The sequence below is a fragment of the Bombina bombina genome, chromosome 10 (assembly GCF_027579735.1).
Source record: "Bombina bombina isolate aBomBom1 chromosome 10, aBomBom1.pri, whole genome shotgun sequence".
NCBI classification, from domain to species: domain Eukaryota; kingdom Metazoa; phylum Chordata; class Amphibia; order Anura; family Bombinatoridae; genus Bombina; species Bombina bombina.
This window is the reverse complement of record NC_069508.1, coordinates 32828008-32852542: the sequence shown is the minus strand read 5'-3', so window position 1 is coordinate 32852542 and position 24535 is coordinate 32828008. Positions and strand designations below refer to the sequence as shown.

Here is a 24535-nt window from a genome sequence, read left to right as displayed (position 1 = left end):
AGCTCCTGCGTGGCCACGCAGGACTTGGTATGCAGACCTGGTGAATATGTCATCGGCTCCACCATGGAAGCTACCTTTGAGACAGGATCTTCTAGTACAAGGTCCATTCGAACATCCAAATCTAGTTTCTCTCCAGCTGACTGCTTGGAAATTGAACGCTTGATTTTGTCTAAGCGTGGGTTTTCGGATTCTGTGATAGATACTCTGGTACAAGCCAGAAAACCTGTGACTAGAAAGATTACCATAAAATATGGAAAAGATATATCTGTTGGTGTGAATCCAAGGGATTCTCATGGAGTAAGATTAAAATTCCTAGGATCCTTTCCTTTCTCCAAGAAGGTTTGGATAAGGGATTATCAGCGAGTTCTCTAAAAGGACAGATTTCTGCTTTATCTGTCTTGTTACACAAACGACTGGCAGCTGTGCCAGATGTTCAAGCTTTTGTTCAGGCTTTGGTCAGGATCAAGCCTGTTTACAGACCCTTGACTCCTCCCTGGAGTCTAAATTTGGTTCTTTCAGTTCTTCAAGGGGTTCCGTTTGAACCCTTACATTCCATAGATATCAAGTTGTTATCTTGGAAAGTTCTGTTTTTGGTTGCTATTCTTCTGCTAGAAGAGTTTCTGAATTATCTGCTCTGCAGTGTAATCCGCCCTATCTGGTGTTCCATTCAGATAAGGTTGTTTTGCGTACTAAACCTGGTTTCTTTCCAAAGGTTGTTTCCAACAGGAATATTAACCAGGAAATAGTTGTGCCTTCTTTGTGCCCGAATCCAGTTTCAAAGAAGGAACGCTTGTTACACAATTTAGATGTAGTCCGTGCTTTAAAGTTCTATTTAGAAGCAACAAAGGATTTCAGACAAACGTCTTCTCTGTTTGTAGTTTATTCTGGCAAGAGGAGAGGTAAAAAAAGCTACTGCTACCTCTCTTTCCTTTTGGCTGAAAAGCATCATACGATTGGCTTACGAGACTGCCGGACGGCAGCCTCCTGAACGAATCACAGCTCACTCTACTAGGGCTGTGGCTTCCACATGGGCCTTCAAGAACGAGGCTTCTGTTGATCAGATATGTAAGGCAGCGACCTGGTCTTCTCTGCACACTTTGTCCAAATTCTACAAATTTGATACTTTTGCTTCTTCGGAGGCTATTTTTGGGAGAAAGGTTTTGCAAGCCGTGGTGCCTTCTGTTTAGGTAACCTGATTTGCTCCCTCCCTTCATCCGTGTCCTAAAGCTTTGGTATTGGTTCCCACAAGTAATGGATGACACCGTTGACCGGACACACCAATGTTGGAGAAAAACATAATTTATGCTTACCTGATAAATTCCTTTCTTCTGTTGTGTGATCAGTCCACGGGTCATCATTACTTCTGGGATATAACTCCTCCCCAACAGGAAATGCAAGAGGATTCACCCAGCAGAGCTGCATATAGCTCCTCCCCTCTACGTCAGTCCCAGTCATTCGACCAAGAAACAACGAGAAAGGAGTAACCAAGGGTGAAGTGGTGACTGGAGTATAATTTAAAAGATATTTACCTGCCTTAAAACAGGGCGGGCCGTGGACTGATCACACAACAGAAGAAAGGAATTTATCAGGTAAGCATAAATTATGTTTTCTTCTGTTATGTGTGATCAGTCCACGGGTCATCATTACTTCTGGGATACCAATACCAAAGCAAAAGTACACGGATGACGGGAGGGATAGGCAGGCTCATTATACAGAAGGAACCACTGCCTGAAGAACCTTTCTCCCAAAAATAGCCTCCGAAGAAGCAAAAGTGTCAAATTTGTAAAATTTGGAAAAAGTATGAAGCGAAGACCAAGTTGCAGCCTTGCAAATCTGTTCAACAGAGGCCTCATTCTTAAAGGCCCAAGTGGAAGCCACAGCTCTAGTGGAGTGAGCTGTAATTCTTTCAGGAGGCTGCTGTCCAGCAGTCTCATAGGCTAAACGTATTATGCTACGAAGCCAAAAAGAGAGAGAGGTAGCAGAAGCTTTTTGACCTCTCCTCTGTCCAGAGTAAACGACAAACAAGGAAGAAGTTTGGCGAAAATCTTTAGTTGCCTGCAAGTAGAACTTGAGGGCACGAACTACGTCCAGATTGTGTAAAAGACGTTCCTTCTTTGAAGAAGGATTTGGACGCAAGGATGGGACAACAATCTCTTGATTGATGTTCCTGTTAGTGACTACCTTAGGTAAGAACCCAGGTTTAGTACGCAGAACTACCTTGTCTGAGTGAAAAATCAGATAAGGGGAATCACAATGTAAGGCTGATAACTCAGAGACTCTTCGAGCCGAGGAAATAGCCATTAAAAACAGAACTTTCCAAGATAACATTTTTATATCAATGGAATGAAGGGGTTCAAACGGAACACCCTGTAAAACGTTAAGAACTAAGTTTAAACTCCATGGTGGAGCAACAGCTTTAAACACAGGCTTGATCCTAGCTAAAGCCTGACAAAAGGACCGGACGTCTGGATTTTCTGACAGACGTCTGTGTAACAAGATGGACAGAGCTGAAATCTGTCCCTTTAATGAACTAGCTGATAAACCCTTTTCTAAACCTTCTTGTAGAAAAGACAATATCCTAGCGATCCTAACCTTACTCCAGGAGTAACCTTTGGATTCGCACCAGTATAGGTATTTCCGCCATATTTTATGGTAAATCCTTCTGGTAACAGGCTTCCTAGCCTGAATCAGGGTATCAATAACCAACTCAGAAAAACCACGTTTTGATAAAATCAAGCGTTCAATTTCCAAGCAGTCAGCTTCAGAGAAGTTAGATTTTGATGTTTGAATGGACCCTGTATCAGAAGGTCCTGTCTTAGAGGTAGAGACCAAGGCGGACAGGATGACATGTCCACTAGATCTGCATACCAAGTCCTGCGTGGCCAAGCAGGTGCTATTAGAATTACTGATGCTCTCTCCTGTTTGATTTTGGCAATCAATCGAGGAAGCAGCGGGAAGGGTGGAAACACATAAGCCATCCTGAAGTTCCAAGGTGCTGTCAAAGCATCTATCAGAACTGCTCCCGGATCCCTGGATCTGGACCCGTAGCGAGGAAGTTTGGCGTTCTGGCGAGACGCCATGAGATCTATCTCTGGTTTGCCCCAACGTCGAAGTATTTGGGCAAAGACCTCCGGATGAAGTTCCCACTCCCCCGGATGAAGAGTCTGGCGACTCAAGAAATCCGCCTCCCAGTTCTCCACTCCCGGGATGTGGATTGCTGACAGGTGGCAAGAGTGAGACTCTGCCCAGCGAATTATCTTTGATACTTCCATCATTGCTAGGGAGCTTCTTGTCCCTCCCTGATGGTTGATGTAAGCTACAGTCGTGATGTTGTCCGACTGAAACCTGATGAACCCCCGAGTTATTAACTGGGGCCAAGCCAGAAGGGCATTGAGAACTGCTCTCAATTCCAGAATGTTTATTGGAAGGAGGCTCTCCTCCTGATTCCATAGTCCCTGAGCCTTCAGAGAATTCCAGACAGCGCCCCAACCTAGTAGGCTGGCGTCTGTTGTTACAATTGTCCAGTCTGGCCTGCTGAATGGCATCCCCCTGGACAGGTGTGGCCGATGAAGCCACCATAGAAGAGAATTTCTGGTCTCTTGATTCAGATTCAGAGTAGGGGACAAATCTGAGTAATCCCCATTCCACTGACTTAGCATGCATAATTGCAGCGGTCTGAGGTGTAGGCGTGCAAAAGGTACTATGTCCATTGCCGCTACCATTAAGCCGATCACCTCCATGCATTGAGCTACTGACGGGTGTTGAATGGAATGAAGGACGCGGCATGCATTTTGAAGTTTCGTTAACCTGTCTTCTGTCAGGTAAATCTTCATTTCTACAGAATCTATAAGAGTCCCCAAGAATGGAACTCTTGTGAGAGGAAAGAGAGAACTCTTCTTTTCGTTCACTTTCCATCCATGCGACCTTAGAAATGCCAGAACTAACTCTGTATGAGACTTGGCAGTTTGAAAGCTTGAAGCTTGTATTAGAATGTCGTCTAGGTACGGAGCTACCGAAATCCCTCGCGGTCTTAGTACCGCTAGAAGGGCACCCAGAACCTTTGTGAAGATTCTTGGAGCCGTAGCCAATCCGAATGGAAGAGCTACAAACTGGTAGTGCCTGTCTAAGAAGGCAAACCTTAAATACCGGTGATGATCTTTGTGGATCGGTATGTGAAGGTAAGCATCCTTTAAATCCACTGTGGTCATGTACTGACCCTCTTGGATCATGGGTAAGATTGTCCGAATAGTTTCCATTTTGAACGATGGAACTCTTAGGAATTTGTTTAGAGTCTTTAAATCTAAGATTGGCCTGAAAGTTCCCTCTTTTTTGGGAACCACAAACAGGTTTGAGTAGAACCCTTGTCCTTGTTCCGACCACGGAACCGGATGGATCACTCCCATTGTTAACAGATCTTGTACGCAGCGTAGAAACGCTTCTTTCTTTATCTGGTTTGTTGACAACCTTGACAGATGAAATCTCCCTCTTGGGGGAGATAATTTGAAGTCTAGAAGGTATCCCTGAGATATGATCTCTAGTGCCCAGGGATCCTGAACATCTCTTGCCCAGGCCTGGGCGAAGAGAGAGAGTCTGCCCCCTACTAGATCCGGTCCCGGATCGGGGGCTCTCGGTTCATGCTGTCTTTGGGGCAGCAGCAGGTTTTCTGGCCTGCTTGCTTTTGTTCCAGGACTGGTTAGGCTTCCAGCCTTGCCTGTAACGAGCAACAGCTCCTTCCTGTTTTGGTGCAGTGGAGGTTGATGCTGCTCCTGTTTTGAAATTCCGAAAGGGACGAAAATTAGACTGTCTAGCCTTAGCTTTGGCCTTGTCTTGAGGTAGGGCGTGGCCCTTACCTCCCGTAATGTCAGCGATAATTTCTTTCAAACCGGGCCCGAATAAGGACTGCCCCTTGAAAGGTATATTAAGTAATTTGGACTTAGAAGTAACATCAGCTGACCAGGATTTTAGCCACAGTGCCCTGCGTGCCTGTATGGCGAATCCTGAGTTCTTAGCCGTAAGTTTGGTTAAATGTACTACGGCCTCCGAAATGAAAGAATTAGCTAGTTTAAGGACTCTAAGCCTGTCCGTAATGTCGTCTAGCGTAGAGGAACTAAGGTTCTCTTCAAGCGACTCAATCCAAAAAGCTGCCGCAGCCGTAATCGGCGCGATACATGCAAGGGGTTGTAATATAAAACCTTGTTGAACAAACATTTTCTTAAGGTAACCCTCTAATTTTTTATCCATTGGATCTGAGAAAGCACAGCTATCCTCCACCGGGATAGTGGTACGCTTAGCTAAAGTAGAAACTGCTCCCTCCACCTTGGGGACCGTTTGCCATAAGTCCCGAGTGGTGGCGTCTATTGGAAACATCTTTCTAAATATTGGAGGGGGTGAGAACGGCACACCGGGTCTATCCCACTCCTTAGTAACAATTTCAGTTAGTCTCTTAGGTATAGGAAAAACGTCAGTACTCGCCGGTACCGCAAAGTATTTATCCAACCTACACAGTTTCTCTGGTATTGCAATAGTGTTACAATCGTTGAGAGCTGCTAAGACCTCCCCTAGTAGTACACGGAGGTTCTCCAATTTAAATTTAAAATTTGAAATATCTGAGTCCAATCTGTTTGGATCAGAACCGTCACCCACAGAATGAAGCTCTCCGTCCTCATGCTCTGCAAGCTGTGACGCAGTATCAGACATGGCCCTAGCATTGTCAGCGCACTCTGTTCTCACCCCAGAGTGATCACGCTTGCCTCTTAGTTCAGGTAATTTAGACAAAACTTCAGTCATAACAGTAGCCATATCTTGTAATGTTATCTGTAATGGCCGCCCAGATGTACTAGGCGCCAAAATATCACGCACCTCCCGGGCGGGAGATGCAGGTACTGTCGCGTGAGGCGAGTTAGTCGGCATAACTCTCCCCTCGCTGTTTGGTGAAATTTGTTCACATTGTACAGATTGACTTTTATTTAAAGTAGCATCAATACAGTTAGTACATAAATTTCTATTGGGCTCCACCTTGGCATTGGAACAAATGACACAGATATCTTCCTCTGAGTCAGACATGTTTAACACACTAGCAAAAAACTTACAACTTGGTTATAATCTTTTTTAGCAAAAAACGTACTGTGCCTCAAAGAGGTACTAACGATTAAATGACAGTTGAAATAATGAACTGAAAAACAGTTATTGCATCAAATTTTAAAACAACACAACTTTTAGCAAAGGTTTGTTCCCATTAGTAAAAAAAAAAACAACACTAATTAAATTTGTACATAAGAAAACAAAACAACGTTTTTTATACACAGTCACTATAAGAATTCTCACAGCTCTGCTGAGAGAATTTACCTCCCTTCAAAGAAGTTTGAAGACCCCTGAGATCTGTCAGAGATGAACCGGATCATGCAGGAAATATAAAAGTAGCTGACTGGAATTTTTTGATGCGTAGCAAAGAGCGCCAAAAACGGCCCCTCCCTCTCCCACACAGCAGTGAAGAGAAACGAAACTGTCACAATTAAAGCAAAAAACTGCCAAGTGGAAAATAATGCCCAAACATTTATTCACACAGTACCTCAGCAATGTAAACGATTCTACATTCCAGCAAAAACGTTTAACATGAGAATAGTTATTAAAAAGGATTAGTGACCTTTAACACAGTAGTTCCGGTGAAATACCATCCCCAGAATACTGAAGTGTATACATACATGTCATTTTAACGGTATGGCAGGCTTTTCTCATCAATTCCATTCAGAAAATAAAAACTGCCACATACCTCAATGCAGATTCATCTGCCCGCTGTCCCCTGATCTGAAGCCTTTACCTCCCTCAGATGGTCGAGAACAGCAATATGATCTTAACGACTCCGGTTAAAATCATAGTAAAAAATCTCTGTCAGATTCTTCCTCAAACTCTGCCAGAGAAGTAATAACACGCTCCGGTGCTATTTTAAAATAACAAACTTTTGATTGAAGTCATAAAAACTAAGTATAATCACCATAGTCCTCTCACACATCCTATCTAGTCGTTGGGTGCAAGAGAATGACTGGGACTGACGTAGAGGGGAGGAGCTATATGCAGCTCTGCTGGGTGAATCCTCTTGCATTTCCTGTTGGGGAGGAGTTATATCCCAGAAGTAATGATGACCCGTGGACTGATCACACATAACAGAAGAAACAGAATTTATGCTTACCTGATAAATTACTTTCTCCAACGGTGTGTCCGGTCCACGGCCCGCCCTGGTTTTTTAATCAGGTTTGAAGAATTTCTTTCTCTATACACTACAGTCACCACGGCACACTATAGTTTCTCCTTTTTTTCTCCTAACCGTCGGTCGAATGACTGGGGGGGCGGAGCCTGGGAGGGACTATATGGACAGCTCTTGCTGTGTGCTCTCCTTGCCTTTCCCTGTGGGGGAGGAGAATATCCCACAAGTAATGGATGACACCGTGGACCGGACACACCGTTGGAGAAAGTAATTTATCAGGTAAGCATAAATTCTGTTTTTTATTTTGAATGCTCATATACATTATAAACTTAATCCTCTATGTGGCTGTATATTTATTTTGGTTTTGTGTTCTGTGCTGTGTTGACTGGTCCTTTAATGCTAAAGCAGTTAATGTCCCTTTAAACTCTGTGCTACCTCTACAGACACAACGACAAAGATTGCACCTTCGTACCCAGCACTTCTTTCTCTAACCACAACATGTTTAGTTCATTTAAAGTACAAAATACTCAAAAATGTTCCCTGTTTCAGATAACAGATATTATTTCAAAATGTATTAGTGTTTTTTTTTTTTTTTTTAATATTGGATGTTCCGGTGCTGAATAAACAAACTTTTTCTGTGGGTGTTGTCTCTGTCAGTCAGTGAGTTGTAGCGTCCCAGGACACATTTGTGCACCATCATACACTTTCTGAAAGTTTTACTTTTAAATTGTAACTGCTTTTTTTAATCATTTTACATAAAAATATATTTTTAACATATATATGAAACAGCCACAGTGAAACATGATAGAAAGGGTTTGAGTACCATGTCCCTTTTAAGCTTAGAATTTTCACAAATCTCCTAGCTTTTGTATGTTTGAGTAAGAACATCACGGAGTTAAAATCAAATTTTCAGGATTCAGAGACCCCCCCCCCATTAATTTACCTCTATAGCCAATTTTATTTTTTTATCTTTCCATGAAAGCATACTGAGGTAGGCTCACAAGCACTATATGGTTACACACATTGATGGCATGTAGAGCTCAAGACACATGCACACCTATGGGCCTACCGAGGTATACATGGAGAGGCAGAGAAGACCCTCTAAGCTTTTGCGGATGGTGTGTGTATATATATATATATATATATATATATATAATAGAAAATGTCTATATTGTCTATTCCCTTTGGGTCTTTTATATGGAGTGCACCCTAGTCCTGAGCACTATTTTGTCTTATATTTAACATACATTTATAGGAACATAAAAAGGAGTGCTGTCCTTTATTTTTGTGTGTGTGTATATATATATATATATATATATATATATATATATATAAAAATATACTCAAATTATTGGGGAGTAGGATAATATAGTTAATAGAAAATACACGTGGGTGCAGACCCTGATGCACACATAGATTCACTATTTCAATAGAGAGAAACACGAAGAGGACACAGTAGTGTCCTTTCCAAGGAAAGACAGGGATTTCAGCACTCCAGAAATTTAGCTCTTTAATAAGAGATATCTATAAAGTATCAAAATTAAATATGTAAAAATTGGTGCTCCCTACCCCAGCGCAACCTGATCAGCGGCCGGGCCCCCTAAATCAAATCACACATAGATAGTTAATAAATGAATTTTATTACAAGTGCGAATAAAAATCAAGTGTTTCAAAATATAAAAAACACATAGTTAAAGCTGGCCAGCTCACAATGGTTGCTTACGATGCAATAATAGTGACCTTAAATATAGTTATAACAAAGTTATTTAGCAACACCCCAAGCCAATGGGTAGCAAAAAAATACATGTAAGTTGTTTTGACATGTAAGGCTTACATGTCAAAACAACTTACATGTATTTTTTTGCTTATACTTAGAAGTATTAGGCATAGATCCTCAGGTACTTACCTCATGATAACATATTTCCAATCAGTTTGGGTTATCCTCTGAGAGAGGTGTTGCCAATACTTGTTGCTGCCTTCTTAGTTATTTTGCATGGATCCCCTCCTACATCCATGGTAGCAGATTCCTGTGTATTCACAGGGCTACCCATTGGCTTGGGGTGTTGCTAAATAACTTTGTTATAACTATATTTAAGGTCACTATTATTGCATCGTAAGCAACCATTGTGAGCTGGCCAGCTTTAACTATGTGTTTTTTATATTTTGAAACACTTGATTTTTATTCGCACTTGTAATAAAATTCATTTATTAACTATCTATGTGTGATTTGATTTAGGGGGCCCGGCCGCTGATCAGGTTGCGCTGGGGTAGGGAGCACCAATTTTTACATATTTAATTTTGATACTTTATAGATATCTCTTATTAAAGAGCTAAATTTCTGGAGTGCTGAAATCCCTGTCTTTCCTTGGAAAGGACACTACTGTGTCCTCTTCGTGTTTCTCTCTATTGAAATAGTGAATCTATATATATATATATATATATATATATATATATTCACAGAGGCTGGTGCACTCACACAAACAGGTGTCCAGTTGCCAGGGTGCTGAATGCAGGTAGAAATAAAGGTAATAGAAGACAGCACTCACTGGACTTAAGGATAACCAATAGAAGCTCTTATTTACGTGACGTTTCAGGGATAGCTCCCCTTCATCTGATGAAGGGGAGCTGTCCCTGAAACGTCACGTAAATAAGAGCTTCTATTGCTTATCCTTAAGGCCAGCGAGTGCTGTCTTCTATTACCATTATATAGTTATGGTGGAGATACCATGAGATTAAAATCCTCCATTACATAAACGTAAGATAACTTAAATGAGTATTGCTTTTTCTCTGTAAATAAACGTCACCAAACAACTTTAAACAGATGTCCAGAAGTGGTTTTCCTTGCTGTATTCTACCACATAAAGGGAATTGCTGTGTTTGAAACAGTTCTTGGAAGCAAAAACTGTGAGATATTGAATATCTAATGTGCATATCTTACCCAGAGTTACCTTGTGCATTAGTAACAATGTATACAGAGTAATTCTGGGGGTAAGCGAGCAGGGATACTTGCCAAGATCTGCTAATTTTCTATACAATATTTCTATAGCTCTTACTTTTATGTAATGGAGGATTTTAATATTATAGTTGTATCTATTTGACTTGCTGTAGTGGAGTGCTAAATTAGTACATGCCAGTTGGGCACATTTACCCATTTAGGGGCGCACAATAAATAAAAAGCCGTCACAAGTGGCTGGTTAGTGCTACTACGAGCTCATAATTAATTTTAAAATTAATTTTAAAAATGTCCCCCAATTGCCCCCAAAATAAAGTATAGTGTGCCTTAATAAAATAAAAAAAATAGTAGCATCTTTATTTTTATTAAAAATAACTGCACAAAACAGGTTTAAAGTTTGCGGGTGTGGGGTGTTAGAAGAAAAATGGCACTGAAAAGTGCCTTTACATTGTGGTCTATGGGGACTGTGTAATTACTATAAATATATGTATATGCTTATATACATATATATTTATATGTTAATATCTGTAAATATACATATAAATATATATGTATATATTCATATAGTAGATGTGGAACAAAGCACTCATTGGTCTTGAAATATATTCAAACTTAAGTTTTATTTGCAGTGACGTTTTGGGGTGTTCACCCCTTCATCAGACCAACCGTTGGTCTGATGAAGGGGTGAACACCCCGAAAAAGTCATTGTAAATAAAACTCAAGTTTGAATATATTTCTAGACCAGTGAGTGCTTTGTTCCACATCTACTATCTACCCGCCTCTTAGCACCCTGGCATTTGAATACAGTTAGTGTGAGTGCACTTAACCTACCTCCTATATATTCATATATATTTAATATTTGCTGCCCATCGCTGCACGACTTACCCCCTTCGATGCACTAGGTTCTCAGCCGTGTCTGACGGCATGAGAACGAGGTTCCCATTGGAGCCTATGGAAGCTTGTACTCATGAGCGCAAAGCTTCCATGCAATGCGAATGCGAGGTCATGTTCGCATTGTGCTTTACTTGTAATATCAGCACACATTTGCGTGCATTGGTATTACTGAGTGGAGCGCAAATATTGAGCTCCCGTAAGCGATATTTTGCGCTCTACTTGTAATCTGGCCCAAATGGGATTGCTGTATTTAAAAACAGCACTTGAGAGCAAAAAACTGAGATATTGAATTTCTAATTTGCATATCTTACCCAAAGTTCCTTTGGGCATTGGTAATAATGTATACAGAGCATTTATGGAGGTAAGCAAGCGGACCGGGAATACTTGCCTAGATCGCTAATTTTCTATTTAATTGTTCTATATCTCTTACTATATAAACATATCTATTATTCTTGTGAGTATGATAGAATATACCACACATCTTAATTACACCTTTATGCAATCTATTACAATAATGAAAATACAGTCTGTATAAAAACTTCACAAAGTCTTGCGAAAATAATGCTGTAATTACACCCCAGCTAAATGCTTCTTATTTCATCTTTTTAGATTTTGCAGACTTTGGGGCCTTTTTCACTGTAGGTTTAGACACGATCTCTTCTGCTGTTGTTTGTACTTCACTGGATGAGTCTAGGAAGAGAAATACATTTGGCACTTTGGTTCGGCACACAAAATGGAACAGCAGCAGGTTTTTGCTATAACTAATACAAAGGCAAATGCTGTTTATCTGTACTACAGGAAGCTGGCACTGGGCTGTGCCACACACTTACCCTCAAGTATTTTGTTGCTTTCATCTCTTTGCTTCATTTTCTCCAACTCCTGTATCTTTTGTAAAGCGGCTTTTAATTGCTCATCCAAATTCTCTGACCTTTCCTCAGCGTGCTGAGCTCTCTGCTCTGCTAACCTGTGCCAAAGAAAGATGGTGCGTAATACCAGTAAACAGTCATGCCCAGTGTGGCGTTGCTCAGCAAAATATGACTGGTAAATTCATTATAAGTATTTGCTGTTGTTAAAGGAATAGGAAAGTCAAAATTAAACTTACATGATTCAGATAGAGCATCTAATTTTAAGACACTTTTAAATTCACATCTATTGTAAAATGTGCTTCATTCTCTTGGTATCCCTTGTTGAAAATGAATATGCAAATATCCTACACTAGTGGGAGCTAGCTGCCGTTTGGTGCCTGCACACATTTGTCTCTTGTGATTGGCTAACTAGATGTGTTCCGCTAGCTGCCAGTAGTGCAATGCTGTTCCTTCAGCAATGGATAACAAGAGAAGGAAGCAAATTTGACAATAGAAGTAAATTGGAAGTTGTTTAAAATGATATGTTCTATCCAAATCATGAAACAACATTTTGGGGTTTCCTGCCCCTTTAATATTCATGACAAATGGGCGTGTAATTGAGTCTATTTATGAAGACTGTGCATGAAACTTTCTGTTCATAAAAATGCTTTTTGGTGTAATTATGTTATTTAGAATTATAGACAAAATTCTATCAGAGTAGTAGGACATGAAACAACTGGATGATAATAAAATGCAAATTTCAAAACATGTCAAGCACAGGGACAAAGGAAGAGGCTGTTCTTGACAATGAAACGGAGCAAGAAGCTGACACATGGTATAGAAGTAATCAGCATCTTCTACCCACTGTATTCCTATCTTTCGGCTAGATTATGAGTTTTGCTGGAAGGTGAAAAAGCAGCTGCTTTTTTACGCCTGCTGCTATTACGAGTCTTGCAGGTATAGGTGTACCGCACACTTTTTTGACCTTACCGCAAATCAACTTACATAAATTTCGTAAAGGCTTTTTTCTATGGGACTTCCATAGCGCCGGTATTACGGGTTTGTCCTGGGAGGCCAAAAAGTGAGCGGTACACCCTCTACTGCCAAGATTCCTAACGCATTCTAAAGTCAGTAGTTATGAGTTTTACGCTACAAAGCTGTAGCATAAAACTCATAACTAAAGTGCTAAAAAGTACACTAACACCCATAAACTACCTATTAACCCCTAAACCTAGGCCCTCCCGCATCACAAACACTATAATAAAAATATTAACCCCTAATCTGCCGCTCCGGACATTGCTGCCACTAGAATAAACATATTAACCCCTAAACCGCCGCACTTCCTGCGTTTCGCAAACACTAGTTAAATATTATCCCCTAATCTGCCGCCCCTAACATCGCCGCCACCTACATTATACTTATTAACCCCTAATCTGCCGTCCCCAACGCCGCCGCCACTATTCTAAATTTATTAACCCTTTAAACCTAAGTCTAACCCTAACACCCCCTAACTTAAATATAATTAAAATAAATCTAAATAAAATTCCTATAATTACCTAAATTATTCCTATTTAAAACTAAATACTTACCTATGAAATAGTTACATTGTATCTATCTTAGGGTTTATTTTTATTTTACAGGCAAGTTGGTATTTATTTTAACTAGGTATAATAGTTACTAAATAGTTATTAACTATTTACTACCTAGCTAAAATAAATACAAATTTACCTGTAAAATAAAACCTAACCTAAGTTACACTTACACCTAACACTACACTACAATTAAATAACTTATATAAATTAAATACAATTAAATAAATTAAATACAATTGGCTAAATTACAAAAAAACAAACAAACACTAAATTACAGAAAATAAAAAACAAATTACAAGATATTTAAACTAATTACACCTAATCTAAGAGCCCTATCAAAATAAAAAAGCCCCCCCAAAATAAAAAACCCTAGCCTAAACTAAACTATCAATAGCCCTTAATAGGGTGGTGGGTTTTACTGTTGGGGGGGTTGTTTGTATTTCTTTTTCAGGTAAAAGAGCTGATTTCTTTGGGGCAATGCCCCGCAAAAGGCCCTTTTAAGGGCTATTGATAGTTTAGTTTAGGGTTTGTTTTATTTTGGGGGGGGGCTTTTTTATTTTGATAGGGCTCTTAGATTAGGTGTAATTATTTTAAATATCTTGTTTTTTATTTTCTGTAATTTAGTGTTTGATTTTTTTGTAATTTAGCTAATTGTATTTAATTTATTTAATTATATTTAATTTATTTAATTGTATTTAATTTATTTAATTGTATTTAATTTATTTAATTGTAGGGTTAGGTTAGGTGTTTAGGTAGGTTTTTTGCAGGTGTTAGACTTTTTTTCAGCCAGCTCTCCCCATTAATGTCTATGGGGAAATCGTGGACGAGCACGTACAGCCAGCTCACCGCTCACTTAAGCAGTGCTGGTATAGGAGTGCAGTGTGGTGCTCAATTTTGCTCTACGCTCACTTCTTGCCTGCTAACGCCGGGTTTGTAAAAACCCGTAATACCAGCGCTGCAGGGAAGTGAGCGGTGAGAAAAAACTGCAAGTTAGCACCACACCCCTGTTACCGCAAAACTCGTAATCTAGGTGTTTATTATTATGGTGTCACAGTACTGAATGGGGTGATGTATGGTAATATGCCTAGGGAAATCGAGTTCCCATACTCTAAACAGACACTGGGTAATTAATCTGTATAAGGGTTTTTAATTGTAGAATTTTACTTATTTTTTTATTCTGATGAATGCCTATCCAGCTCTGCTCTTTCCCTATGTTGGTCCATGTGGTCTATTACAAGCTTTAAATGGATAAATTGTATATATAAAAAAAACTCTACATTATTTATTATGTCCCCTTTTCCTGTAATTCAATTCTGAAATTATAAACATTTCAGTTCCTGTTAGAAATTAAAGTGCAGAACACTGTTATAATCCACACAGCCATTGGCTGCACACTCTAGTGACCTATTTATAACTGTCCCTAATTGGCCCCAGCAGAGAAGGTAGCCTAAGTTACAACATGGCAGCTCCCATTGTTTTATAGACACTAAAACTTTACACTTATTTTGTTAATATTTAAGCAGCTAATGAAACTTTAAAAATTCCATCTACATGTTAGTCATGGACTAATCTTTTCTTTGAATGCATCATTCTATCTAGCATTTATTTAGTGTTTAATGTCCCTTTAAGCTTTAATGCTCTAGATCAGTTTGTAAAGAATCTACTGGTCACTCACTGAAGATGGATAGGCATTGATTCTGATAACTAAGAAGGGGGAAAAGATTAGGGTTGTGTAAAATTCTTCAGAATAAAAAATAAGCCATTAAACTCCTTTATAGTGAATTATTGAGTAAGTGTAATGCAGAGGCGTTTTTTTACATTTCCTGTCCCTTTTATTTCATGTCCATTTACAAAAGAAGCAGGGAGAATGGCTTATGGGGTGTGCCAACAGGAAAATTAATAAATGGATCAGAAGCAATTATTAACAAGCAGGTGTTTTTTGTTCTAGGCTAACTAGGCTGGTTCATTATAAATGCTTGATGCTTGCCCATCCCTATGACTCCAGAGTTTTTATTTATTAACTGTATGACAAATCAGTGATCCCTGGTTGTCTAGTAGGGGGGTGACACCTCTATGCATCACTGCCTTCGGAGTCTGATAAATATATGTAGTAAATATGAGTTGGTGAGATCAGAGGGCAGCAGATCTCTCAGTACTGCGTCAGCTACAAATCTAAATAACATCAGTCCAAAGGCTCCAAAAATTGTAGAATCCTGCAACAAGTTATGGAACTTTCAGTCTGAACAAAGAACTTACAGGAGGCGGTTCTGCAATTGTTCCAATGACGTCAAGTATTCAAAAGCCTGCAAGGACTTAGGGGTGTCAGGCCTGCTACCAGTCAGGAACCCCTACAAAGGAGACAGAAAGTGATATGAAGCGTAACGATTAGAGGCAAGTGGTACAGAGCACAATATAGGGTCTAACCTCAGAAGAAACAGGGATCTCCTCTCCTTTCAAGGACTTGTTATGAATGTTACCATCATGACCTATGATCATCATGACATCTGACTCAGGCGTCTTCTTCTCCAGTAAATTCTGTTTACTAGATAGTATTTTTTGATCCTAGAAATAAGAGTATTACAAGGACATTACACACTGTGAGGTTGTTACTCCAATAGCTCATATATAACTTTCCCGAACTGGCTTCAGCAGAGGAGAAAAGATAAGATAAAATGCCTTTAAACATAGATTACAACATGGTGGCTCGAGGGTTCCCAGTTACCCAACACAAAAATACTGGACAACCAGTAGGTGACTGGACACTGGTGGTTAGGTGGGTGTCACACAATGGCCCTCCCCAAAGCTCTACCTTAGGCCCATATTTGACTATCTCATACATATTTTTCACAGCTGAGCAGTAATTTTATCCCTTTGGCTGCCAGTAACACATGATCAATTATTGTACTGCTTTAGATGCCTGTAACACACACAGCACTGATACCACCCCCAGTAAAAACCCACAAAGCATTACCCCATTGTCCATACATTCATATTCATTCATATTCTCTCTCTCTCTCTCTCTCTCTCTCATAGCATATGTATTATATATTATTATATTATTAGCCTATATTGGCCATCTAATATGCTTATTGTCCATGATCCTGTATTTACTTTGGGTAATCTCTATTGCAGCACACTGGACCCAATATATAACATGGAACGAGCTATATTAGGATCTTTTTCTTTTCCTATCTGGTGTTTCTATTGCCCTCATGCATTTACCTGTATATGAGTAATATCTGTTTAATTGCCATTTTTTAAGTAGTGCCTATGTAAACTGTGCTGTAACAATGCATTGCGCTATCTTTTTAACATATTTTTAATAGAATTAGTACTCTGCCGGGACGCGTCCTGGTTGCTATGGCAGCCGATGACGTGGTGACTCATGGCAGGGCTGCACTTGGGAGCGGGTCTCTCACCATAAAGGTTGAGTTGGTGTGTTTGTCTGTAAGTAGCTGTCTGAAGACGGGGGCAACCCCGAAACGTCACATATTAAAGTTGTTATTGCTGGAAAGACCCGGTGAGTGCTTTTTCATTTGGATACATACATATATATATATATATTACTAATTCCTCTTTCTTACACTTTTGTAGTATACTGAGAATTAAAACATTAATTTTAAGCACAAAACTGTGCCAAGCTCACCAATTTCATACCACAAAATAAGCACAGTCATGCACCTGAATTGTTTCAAATTTCTAAAAAAAGTTAAATCTGTCTAACAAGCCCAAATGAAGAAGAATATATTTTTTTTTTACTTGGGGTGATAGAGGGGCGTTTTCTTCTTCACTGGGCTTCTTATGAATGATGTAGTCTTCTGCAAGGAATTCAGCACTATCTTGCTGTGTGCGACCATGATAAAGAAACAAAGCAAATTACATAAGTTGTTTAAAATTGTATGCTGTATCTGTATCTTTTGGGTTTCATGTCCCTTTAATATCACCAGCATATAAATCATTCAAACAGTTTACTGTCTATAGTATTGTTACTATGTTTATTGTGTGTAGCTAGTTTTCTGTAATGTGCATACACACATACGTATATAAGTAAACATAAACCTCCAGACTGATACTTCACCAATTAGGAAAAATCATTCAATTACTAAAATCAAGGCCAATAATTTTAGTGCGTAAACAAAATATATGATCGGTAGATATAGGTATATTAATCTGATAAATAAATATCAACAGGTATTATAAGGATTAAAATTATAATCTGCTTAAAGGGGCAGATAGAGCATACAATTTTAAATAACTTTCTAATTTATTTCTATCTAATTTGTTTCTTTCTCTTTGTATCCTTTGTTGAAAAGTATACCTAGGTAGGCTCAGAAGCTGCTGATTGGTGGCTGCACATATATGCCTCTTGCTATTGGCTTTCAGCTAGCTCACAGTAGTGCATTACTGCTCTTTCAACAAAGGATACTAGAAGAATGAAGACAATTAGATAATATAAGTAAATTGAATAGGTATTTAAAATTATATGATCTTTCTGAATCATGAATTAAATATTGGGTCTGTTTAAGAACGTTTTATTCGGTACAAAAGATACAAGTGTGCTCATACTGCTGCAGGGATAAAAACTGGCAGTTATTTCTGCTATTTAATTATACAAATGTAACGGACTGTGCTAATTTGGGATTATCTTTTTTATAGGGCCGCACAAGCTGTCTCTAATTGCCTTTCCTTGCACAAGACAATGACAGAAGGGAAGCTTTGTGCTTGTCTCTAAGATGCAGACTGAGAATTAATTGCAAGTGTCAGTTCTATGTAGTTTTCTATAAATGATACTCAAATTAAATTACAAAGATCACAAATATATCAGTTATTTCAGCATTAGTTATTTAACATAGAGAAAACATATTTAATTGCCAATAAAGCAGGTGCTAATTTGTCACTAGATTACAGGGAGCTCTTTTTAAATATTGCCAGTTTTACTGTGGTCCCCAGGATCAGAGTCTAGGGGGCCGATTTATCAAGGGCCGAACGGCCCCTGATGCAGCTGTTTTTTTTAAGACCGCTGCTCCTTAACGGTCCGCCAGCTCTGAGGCTGCGGATATCATTCCGCCTGATCGCATACGATCTGGCTGATTGACACCCCCTGCTAGCAGCCGATTGGCCGTGAATTTGCAGGGGGCAGCATTTTGGATTTGGTTTTCTATAACAGTGTAATAACAAGATTTTTTTCTGTTTTATTATCTCCTTTATGTGGCTATCAGCCTAGGACATTTTTTATTTTTATTTTAAATCATTTTACTGTAATATAGATGCACAGTGTTTATATTATCATTTATTATATGTATTAAAATGTAGCTACTATTGTAATCTGCTTGTTCGATCTCGTCCTTAGTGGCTTTTTTATACACTATTTATTATTTAGTGCATTTATAACATTTGTTATTGTTATTATTCCCCTTAACCCCTAGCTTAACTCTTTCTTCTTTCTGTTTGTATCTTTGGGGGTGTTTTGAGGGAGCCCCACTATACTAGGCTTCAGGGTAGTTCTTAAGCGCCAGCTCTTCCCACACAACACAAGAACTGCTTGTGCAATGATAAATGCCAACAGAATATGCTGTCGGCATTCATCGATGTCTGTAGGACATGACCCTCTGAGCGGATGTCGGACAGACCGATGATAAATCGGCCCCAAAGTGTCTGTTAAACTAATAGGGGTATTCGTCCCCTCTTATCTCCCTCATGGACTCCCCCTTACTTATTTTATAAATGACAGAATTAGCTAAGTATGTAAATGATCCAGAGAACTTGTCACCCTAGGCCATGTTTGGCTGAAATATTTTGTAAAATGAGATCGGAAAGTATGCCGTGGGGTCAGGTAACTGGAGTTCTGTGAATCAACAGCTTGCGGCACTAGAAGGTGCTTCTGTCTTGTGAGTGTGAATTCCACTACACTGTCATTCACATGCACGCTCCCAAGCATTCTACTCCACTGCTCTCAACATGCATGCTCCCAAGCATTCTACTCCACTGCTCTCAACATGCATGCTCCCAAGAATTCTACTCCACTGCTCTCAACATGCACGCTCCCAAGCATTCTACTCCACTGCTCTCAACATGCACGCTCCCAAGCATTCTACTCCACTATCCTTCACATGCACACTCTCAAGAATTCTACTTCACTGCTCTCCACATGCACACTCTCAATAATTCTATTCCACTGTTCTTCACATGCATGCTCCCAAGAATTCTATTCCACTGCTCTCAACATGCACGCTCTCAATAATTCTATTCCACTGTTCTTCACATGCACGCTCCCAAGAATTCTACTCCACTGCTCCTCACATGCACACTCCCGAGAATTCTACTCCCCTATTCATCACATGCACGCTCCCAAGAATTTACTCATCTCACATGTGCACTGATGGGGAGTGATTTTGGATGGCAGTGCACAATAACAAAGGCAATAGGGATTTCATTACTTTTTCATCTGTGCTCTCAAGAGGTTTTCAGCAAGTAAGGTATGTTTTATAGCCTTAAAATGAAAAGTTTAATGCTAAAGACCGCTTCGCCATAACCTGTCTGCCTGCTCTGAGTTGATTGACACCCCCTGCTAGCGGCCGTGAATCTGCATTTATCTGCATTTATTTACAGCATATGCTGTCAGCATTTATCGATGTGCAGCGGACATGATCCACAATATCGGATCATGTCCGCTCGCACTATGATAATTAGGCCCCACAATGTTTAGCACAGGTTACCTTCTGTGGATGGAACTCAGCTGTTGCTTTTTTACTTGACCTGTACTCTGACTGCGCAGCGGTGTGCTGTTGCGCCTCGTTACCAGTTGCTAAAGGAGAGCCTTCCTGTAATATATGAAGAACATAATTTATGTAAGAACTTACCTGATAAATTCATTTCTTTCATATTAGCAAGAGTCCATGAGCTAGTGACGTATGGGATATACATTCCTACCAGGAGGGGCAAAGTTTCCCAAACCTCAAAATGCCTATAAATACACCCCTCACCACACCCACAATTCAGTTTAACGAATAGCCAAGAAGTGGGGTGATAAAAAAGTGCGAAAGCATATAAAATAAGGAATTGGAATAATTGTGCTTTATACAAAATCATAACCACCACAAAAAAAGGGCGGGCCTCATGGACTCTTGCTAATATGAAAGAAATGAATTTATCAGGTAAGTTCTTACATAAATTATGTTTTCTTTCATGTAATTAGCAAGAGTCCATGAGCTAGTGACGTATGGGATAATGACTACCCAAGAAGTGGATCTTTCCACACAAGAGTCACTAGAGAGGGAGGGATAAAATAAAGACAGCCAATTCCTGCTGAAAATAATCCACACCCAAAATAAAGTTTAACAAAAAACATAAGCAGAAGATTCAAACAGAAACCGCTGCCTGAAGTACTTTTCTACCAAAAACTGCTTCAGAAGAAGAAAATACATCAAAATGGTAGAATTTAGTAAAAGTATGCAAAGAGGACCAAGTTGCTGCTTTGCAGATCTGGTCAACCGAAGCTTCATTCCTAAACGCCCAGGAAGTAGAAACTGACCTAGTAGAATGAGCTGTAATTCTCTGAGGCGGAGTTTTACCCGACTCAACATAGGCAAGATGAATTAAAGATTTCAACCAAGATGCCAAAGAAATGGCAGAAGCTTTCTGGCCTTTTCTAGAACCGGAAAAGATAACAAATAGACTAGAAGTCTTACGAAAAGATTTCGTAGCTTCAACATAATATTTCAAAGCTCTAACAACATCCAAAGAATGCAACGATTTCTCCTTAGAATTCTTAGGATTAGGACATAATGAAGGAACCACAATTTCTCTACTAATGTTGTTGGAATTCACAACTTTAGGTAAAAATTCAAAAGAAGTTCGCAACACCGCCTTATCCTGATGAAAAATCAGAAAAGGAGACTCACAAGAAAGAGCAGATAATTCAGAAACTCTTCTGGCAGAAGAGATGGCCAAAAGGAACAAAACTTTCCAAGAAAGTAATTTAATGTCCAATGAATGCATAGGTTCAAACGGATGAGCTTGAAGAGCTCCCAGAACCAAATTCAAACTCCAAGGAGGAGAAATTGACTTAATGACAGGTTTTATACGAACCAAAGCTTGTACAAAACAATGAATATCAGGAAGAATAGCAATCTTTCTGTGAAAAAGAACAGAAAGAGCAGAGATTTGTCCTTTCAAAGAACTTGCGGACAAACCCTTATCTAAACCATCCTGAAGGAACTGTAAAATTCTCGATATTCTAAAAGAATGCCAGGAAAAATGATGAGAAAGACACCAAGAAATATAAGTCTTCCAGACTCTATAATATATCTCTCGAGATACAGATTTACGAGCCTGTAACATAGTATTAATCACAGAGTCAGAGAAACCTCTTTGACCAAGAATCAAGCGTTCAATCTCCATACCTTTAAATTTAAGGATTTCAGATCCTGATGGAAAAAAGGACCTTGTGACAGAAGGTCTGGTCTTAACGGAAGAGTCCACGGTTGGCAAGAGGCCATCCGGACAAGATCCGCATACCAAAACCTGTGAGGCCATGCCGGAGCTACCAGCAGAACAAACGAGCATTCCTTCAGAATCTTGGAGATTACTCTTGGAAGAAGAACTAGAGGCGGAAAGATATAGGCAGGATGATACTTCCAAGGAAGTGATAATGCATCCACTGCCTCCGCCTGAGGATCCCGGGATCTGGACAGATACCTGGGAAGTTTCTTGTTTAGATGGGACGCCATCAGATCTATTTCTGGAAGTTCCCACATTTGAACAATCTGAAGAAATACATCTGGGTGAAGAGACCATTCGCCCGGATGCAACGTTTGGCGACTGAGATAATCCGCTTCCCAATTGTCTACACCTGGGATATGAACCGCAGAGATTAGACAGGAGCTGGATTCCGCCCAAACCAAAATTCGAGATACTTCTTTCATAGCCAGAGGACTGTGAGTCCCTCCTTGATGATTGATGTATGCCACAGTTGTGACATTGTCTGTCTGAAAACAAATGAACGATTCTCTCTTCAGAAGAGGCCAAAACTGAAGAGCTCTGAAAATTGCACAGAGTTCCAAAATATTGATCGGTAATCTCACCTCCTGAGATTCCCAAACTCCTTGTGCCGTCAGAGATCCCCACACAGCTCCCCAACCTGTGAGACTTGCATCTGTTGAAATTACAGTCCAGGTCGGAAGCACAAAAGAAGCCCCCTGAATTAAACGATGGTGATCTGTCCACCATGTTAGAGAGTGTCGAACAATCGGTTTTAAAGATATTAATTGAGATATATTCGTGTAATCCTTGCACCATTGCTTCAGCATACAGAGCTGAAGAGGTCGCATGTGAAAACGAGCAAAGGGGATCGCGTCCGATGCAGCAGTCATAAGACCTAGAATTTCCATGCATAAGGCTACCGAAGGGAATGATTGTGACTGAAGGTTTCAACAAGCTGTAATCAACTTTAGACGTCTCTTGTCTGTTAAAGACAGAGTCATGGACACTGAATCCATCTGGAAACCCAGAAAGGTTACCCTTGTCTGAGGAATCAAAGAACTTACCCCAGGACACTCATCTACATATAGTAGATAGCCAAACCAGTACTGAAACGAGAATCAGTAGAGGTAATGGTATATATAAGAGTATATCGTCGATCTGAAAAGGGAGGTAAGAGATGAATCTCTACGACCGATAACAGAGAACCTATGAAATAGACCCCTTAGAAGGAGATCACTGCATTCAAATAGGCAATACTCTCCTCACATCCCTCTGACATTCACTGCACGCTGAGAGGAAAACCGGGCTCCAACTTGCTGCGGAGCGCATATCAACGTAGAATCTAGCACAAACTTACTTCACCACCTCCATCGGAGGCAAAGTTTGTAAAAACTGAATTGTGGGTGTGGTGAGGGGTGTATTTATAGGCATTTTGAGGTTTGGGAAACTTTGCCCCTCCTGGTAGGAATGTATATCCCATACGTCACTAGCTCATGGACTCTTGCTAATTACATGAAAGAAAGATAGATATGGACTCTAATAGATTAGATTAAGTTTAATTGGTTTAAAGGGTCAGTAAACAAATATTGCAGTACATAGATAATGTGTTAAAGGAGCCCTTGTGGGTGCATTTTATTCTTACCTACATGGCCTGCTATGTAAAGCTTTTTTTTTATACAACGAAAAAAGAGCTTTTTCCTGTGGGTAGTCTAAAAAAAGAAAAAAAAAGTGCCCACTGAGTTCTAAAAATCACTTTAATGGGCGATTAACCCTTTAACCCTCTACTCCTGTTGCACATTACCTATGTAGTCCAATGTCTGTAATATACTGCAATAGTACATAGTAGTGTTTACTGCCCCTTTATACTTACATTACTTTAGTTTCCTACAAAAAAAGGTCTGTGTTTTCAAGAATTCTCAGTTTTAAACTGATCATGTTAGAGATTTATTAGACACTTCATTTTAAAATGGACATTTTCCACTTTCAAATGTTGAGTTTCCTGTTCCTGTTGGGAGATAAGCTTCTGCTTCTCCCATGCTTAATTACTGGTTACATTATCCCTACAGATCTAATCATTCTGAAGATGAAACATGTACCTCGGGACCATTACTGATGCTTAATCCTAGTGAAGCAAGGGATGGCATTAAATATCCTGTAGCATCGGAAAGAATCAGCTGACATGTTTCAATCCATTCGTTACATGAATTCTGTAGAGAGAAAATATACAGCGTCATCTTTTTTTAATAAAATGTTTGAGTTTGTTTACATTGCAACTAATGTTAGGCTCCTGGAACCATGGGTGGCATTTTCATATCAGATGATGGAGCAGAACATACCTTAACTGACTGAAGTTCCCTCAATTCATTATCAGGGTCCTCGTCTGCCAGGGATGATTTCTCTCTAGAAATGCTCTCCGCCATCTCTTGGCAACATCTACAGAGAGAATAGATAATATTTTTACTTGCAATACTGTAATTTTTCCTTGTCGTATGCTGGCAGCGCCATACATTTTTGTTGTTTCCACTTGGAGGAAAAGTCCTGGAAGGACTATATTATGCTTTAGGACTAA

The 24535-nt window shown here is 39.6% G+C and overlaps 1 protein-coding gene across 1 annotated transcript in view; it reads right to left on the bottom strand.

Moving 5' to 3' along the window:
- Positions 1-11528: 11528 nt before the first annotated feature.
- The window catches only part of AXDND1 (axonemal dynein light chain domain containing 1), a 109452-nt gene continuing 96445 nt past the window's right edge, over positions 11529-24535 (bottom strand). Inside the window, exons 20-27 of the mRNA XM_053693111.1 lie at positions 24303-24399; positions 24063-24173; positions 20202-20306; positions 17245-17328; positions 15910-16047; positions 15742-15833; positions 11879-12012; positions 11529-11738 (exon numbers count right to left, since the gene is read on the bottom strand). Of these exons, the coding sequence (XP_053549086.1) occupies positions 11641-11738; positions 11879-12012; positions 15742-15833; positions 15910-16047; positions 17245-17328; positions 20202-20306; positions 24063-24173; positions 24303-24399 (859 nt within the window). The 3' untranslated portion in view covers positions 11529-11640. The remainder of the gene's footprint in view (positions 11739-11878; positions 12013-15741; positions 15834-15909; positions 16048-17244; positions 17329-20201; positions 20307-24062; positions 24174-24302; positions 24400-24535) is intronic.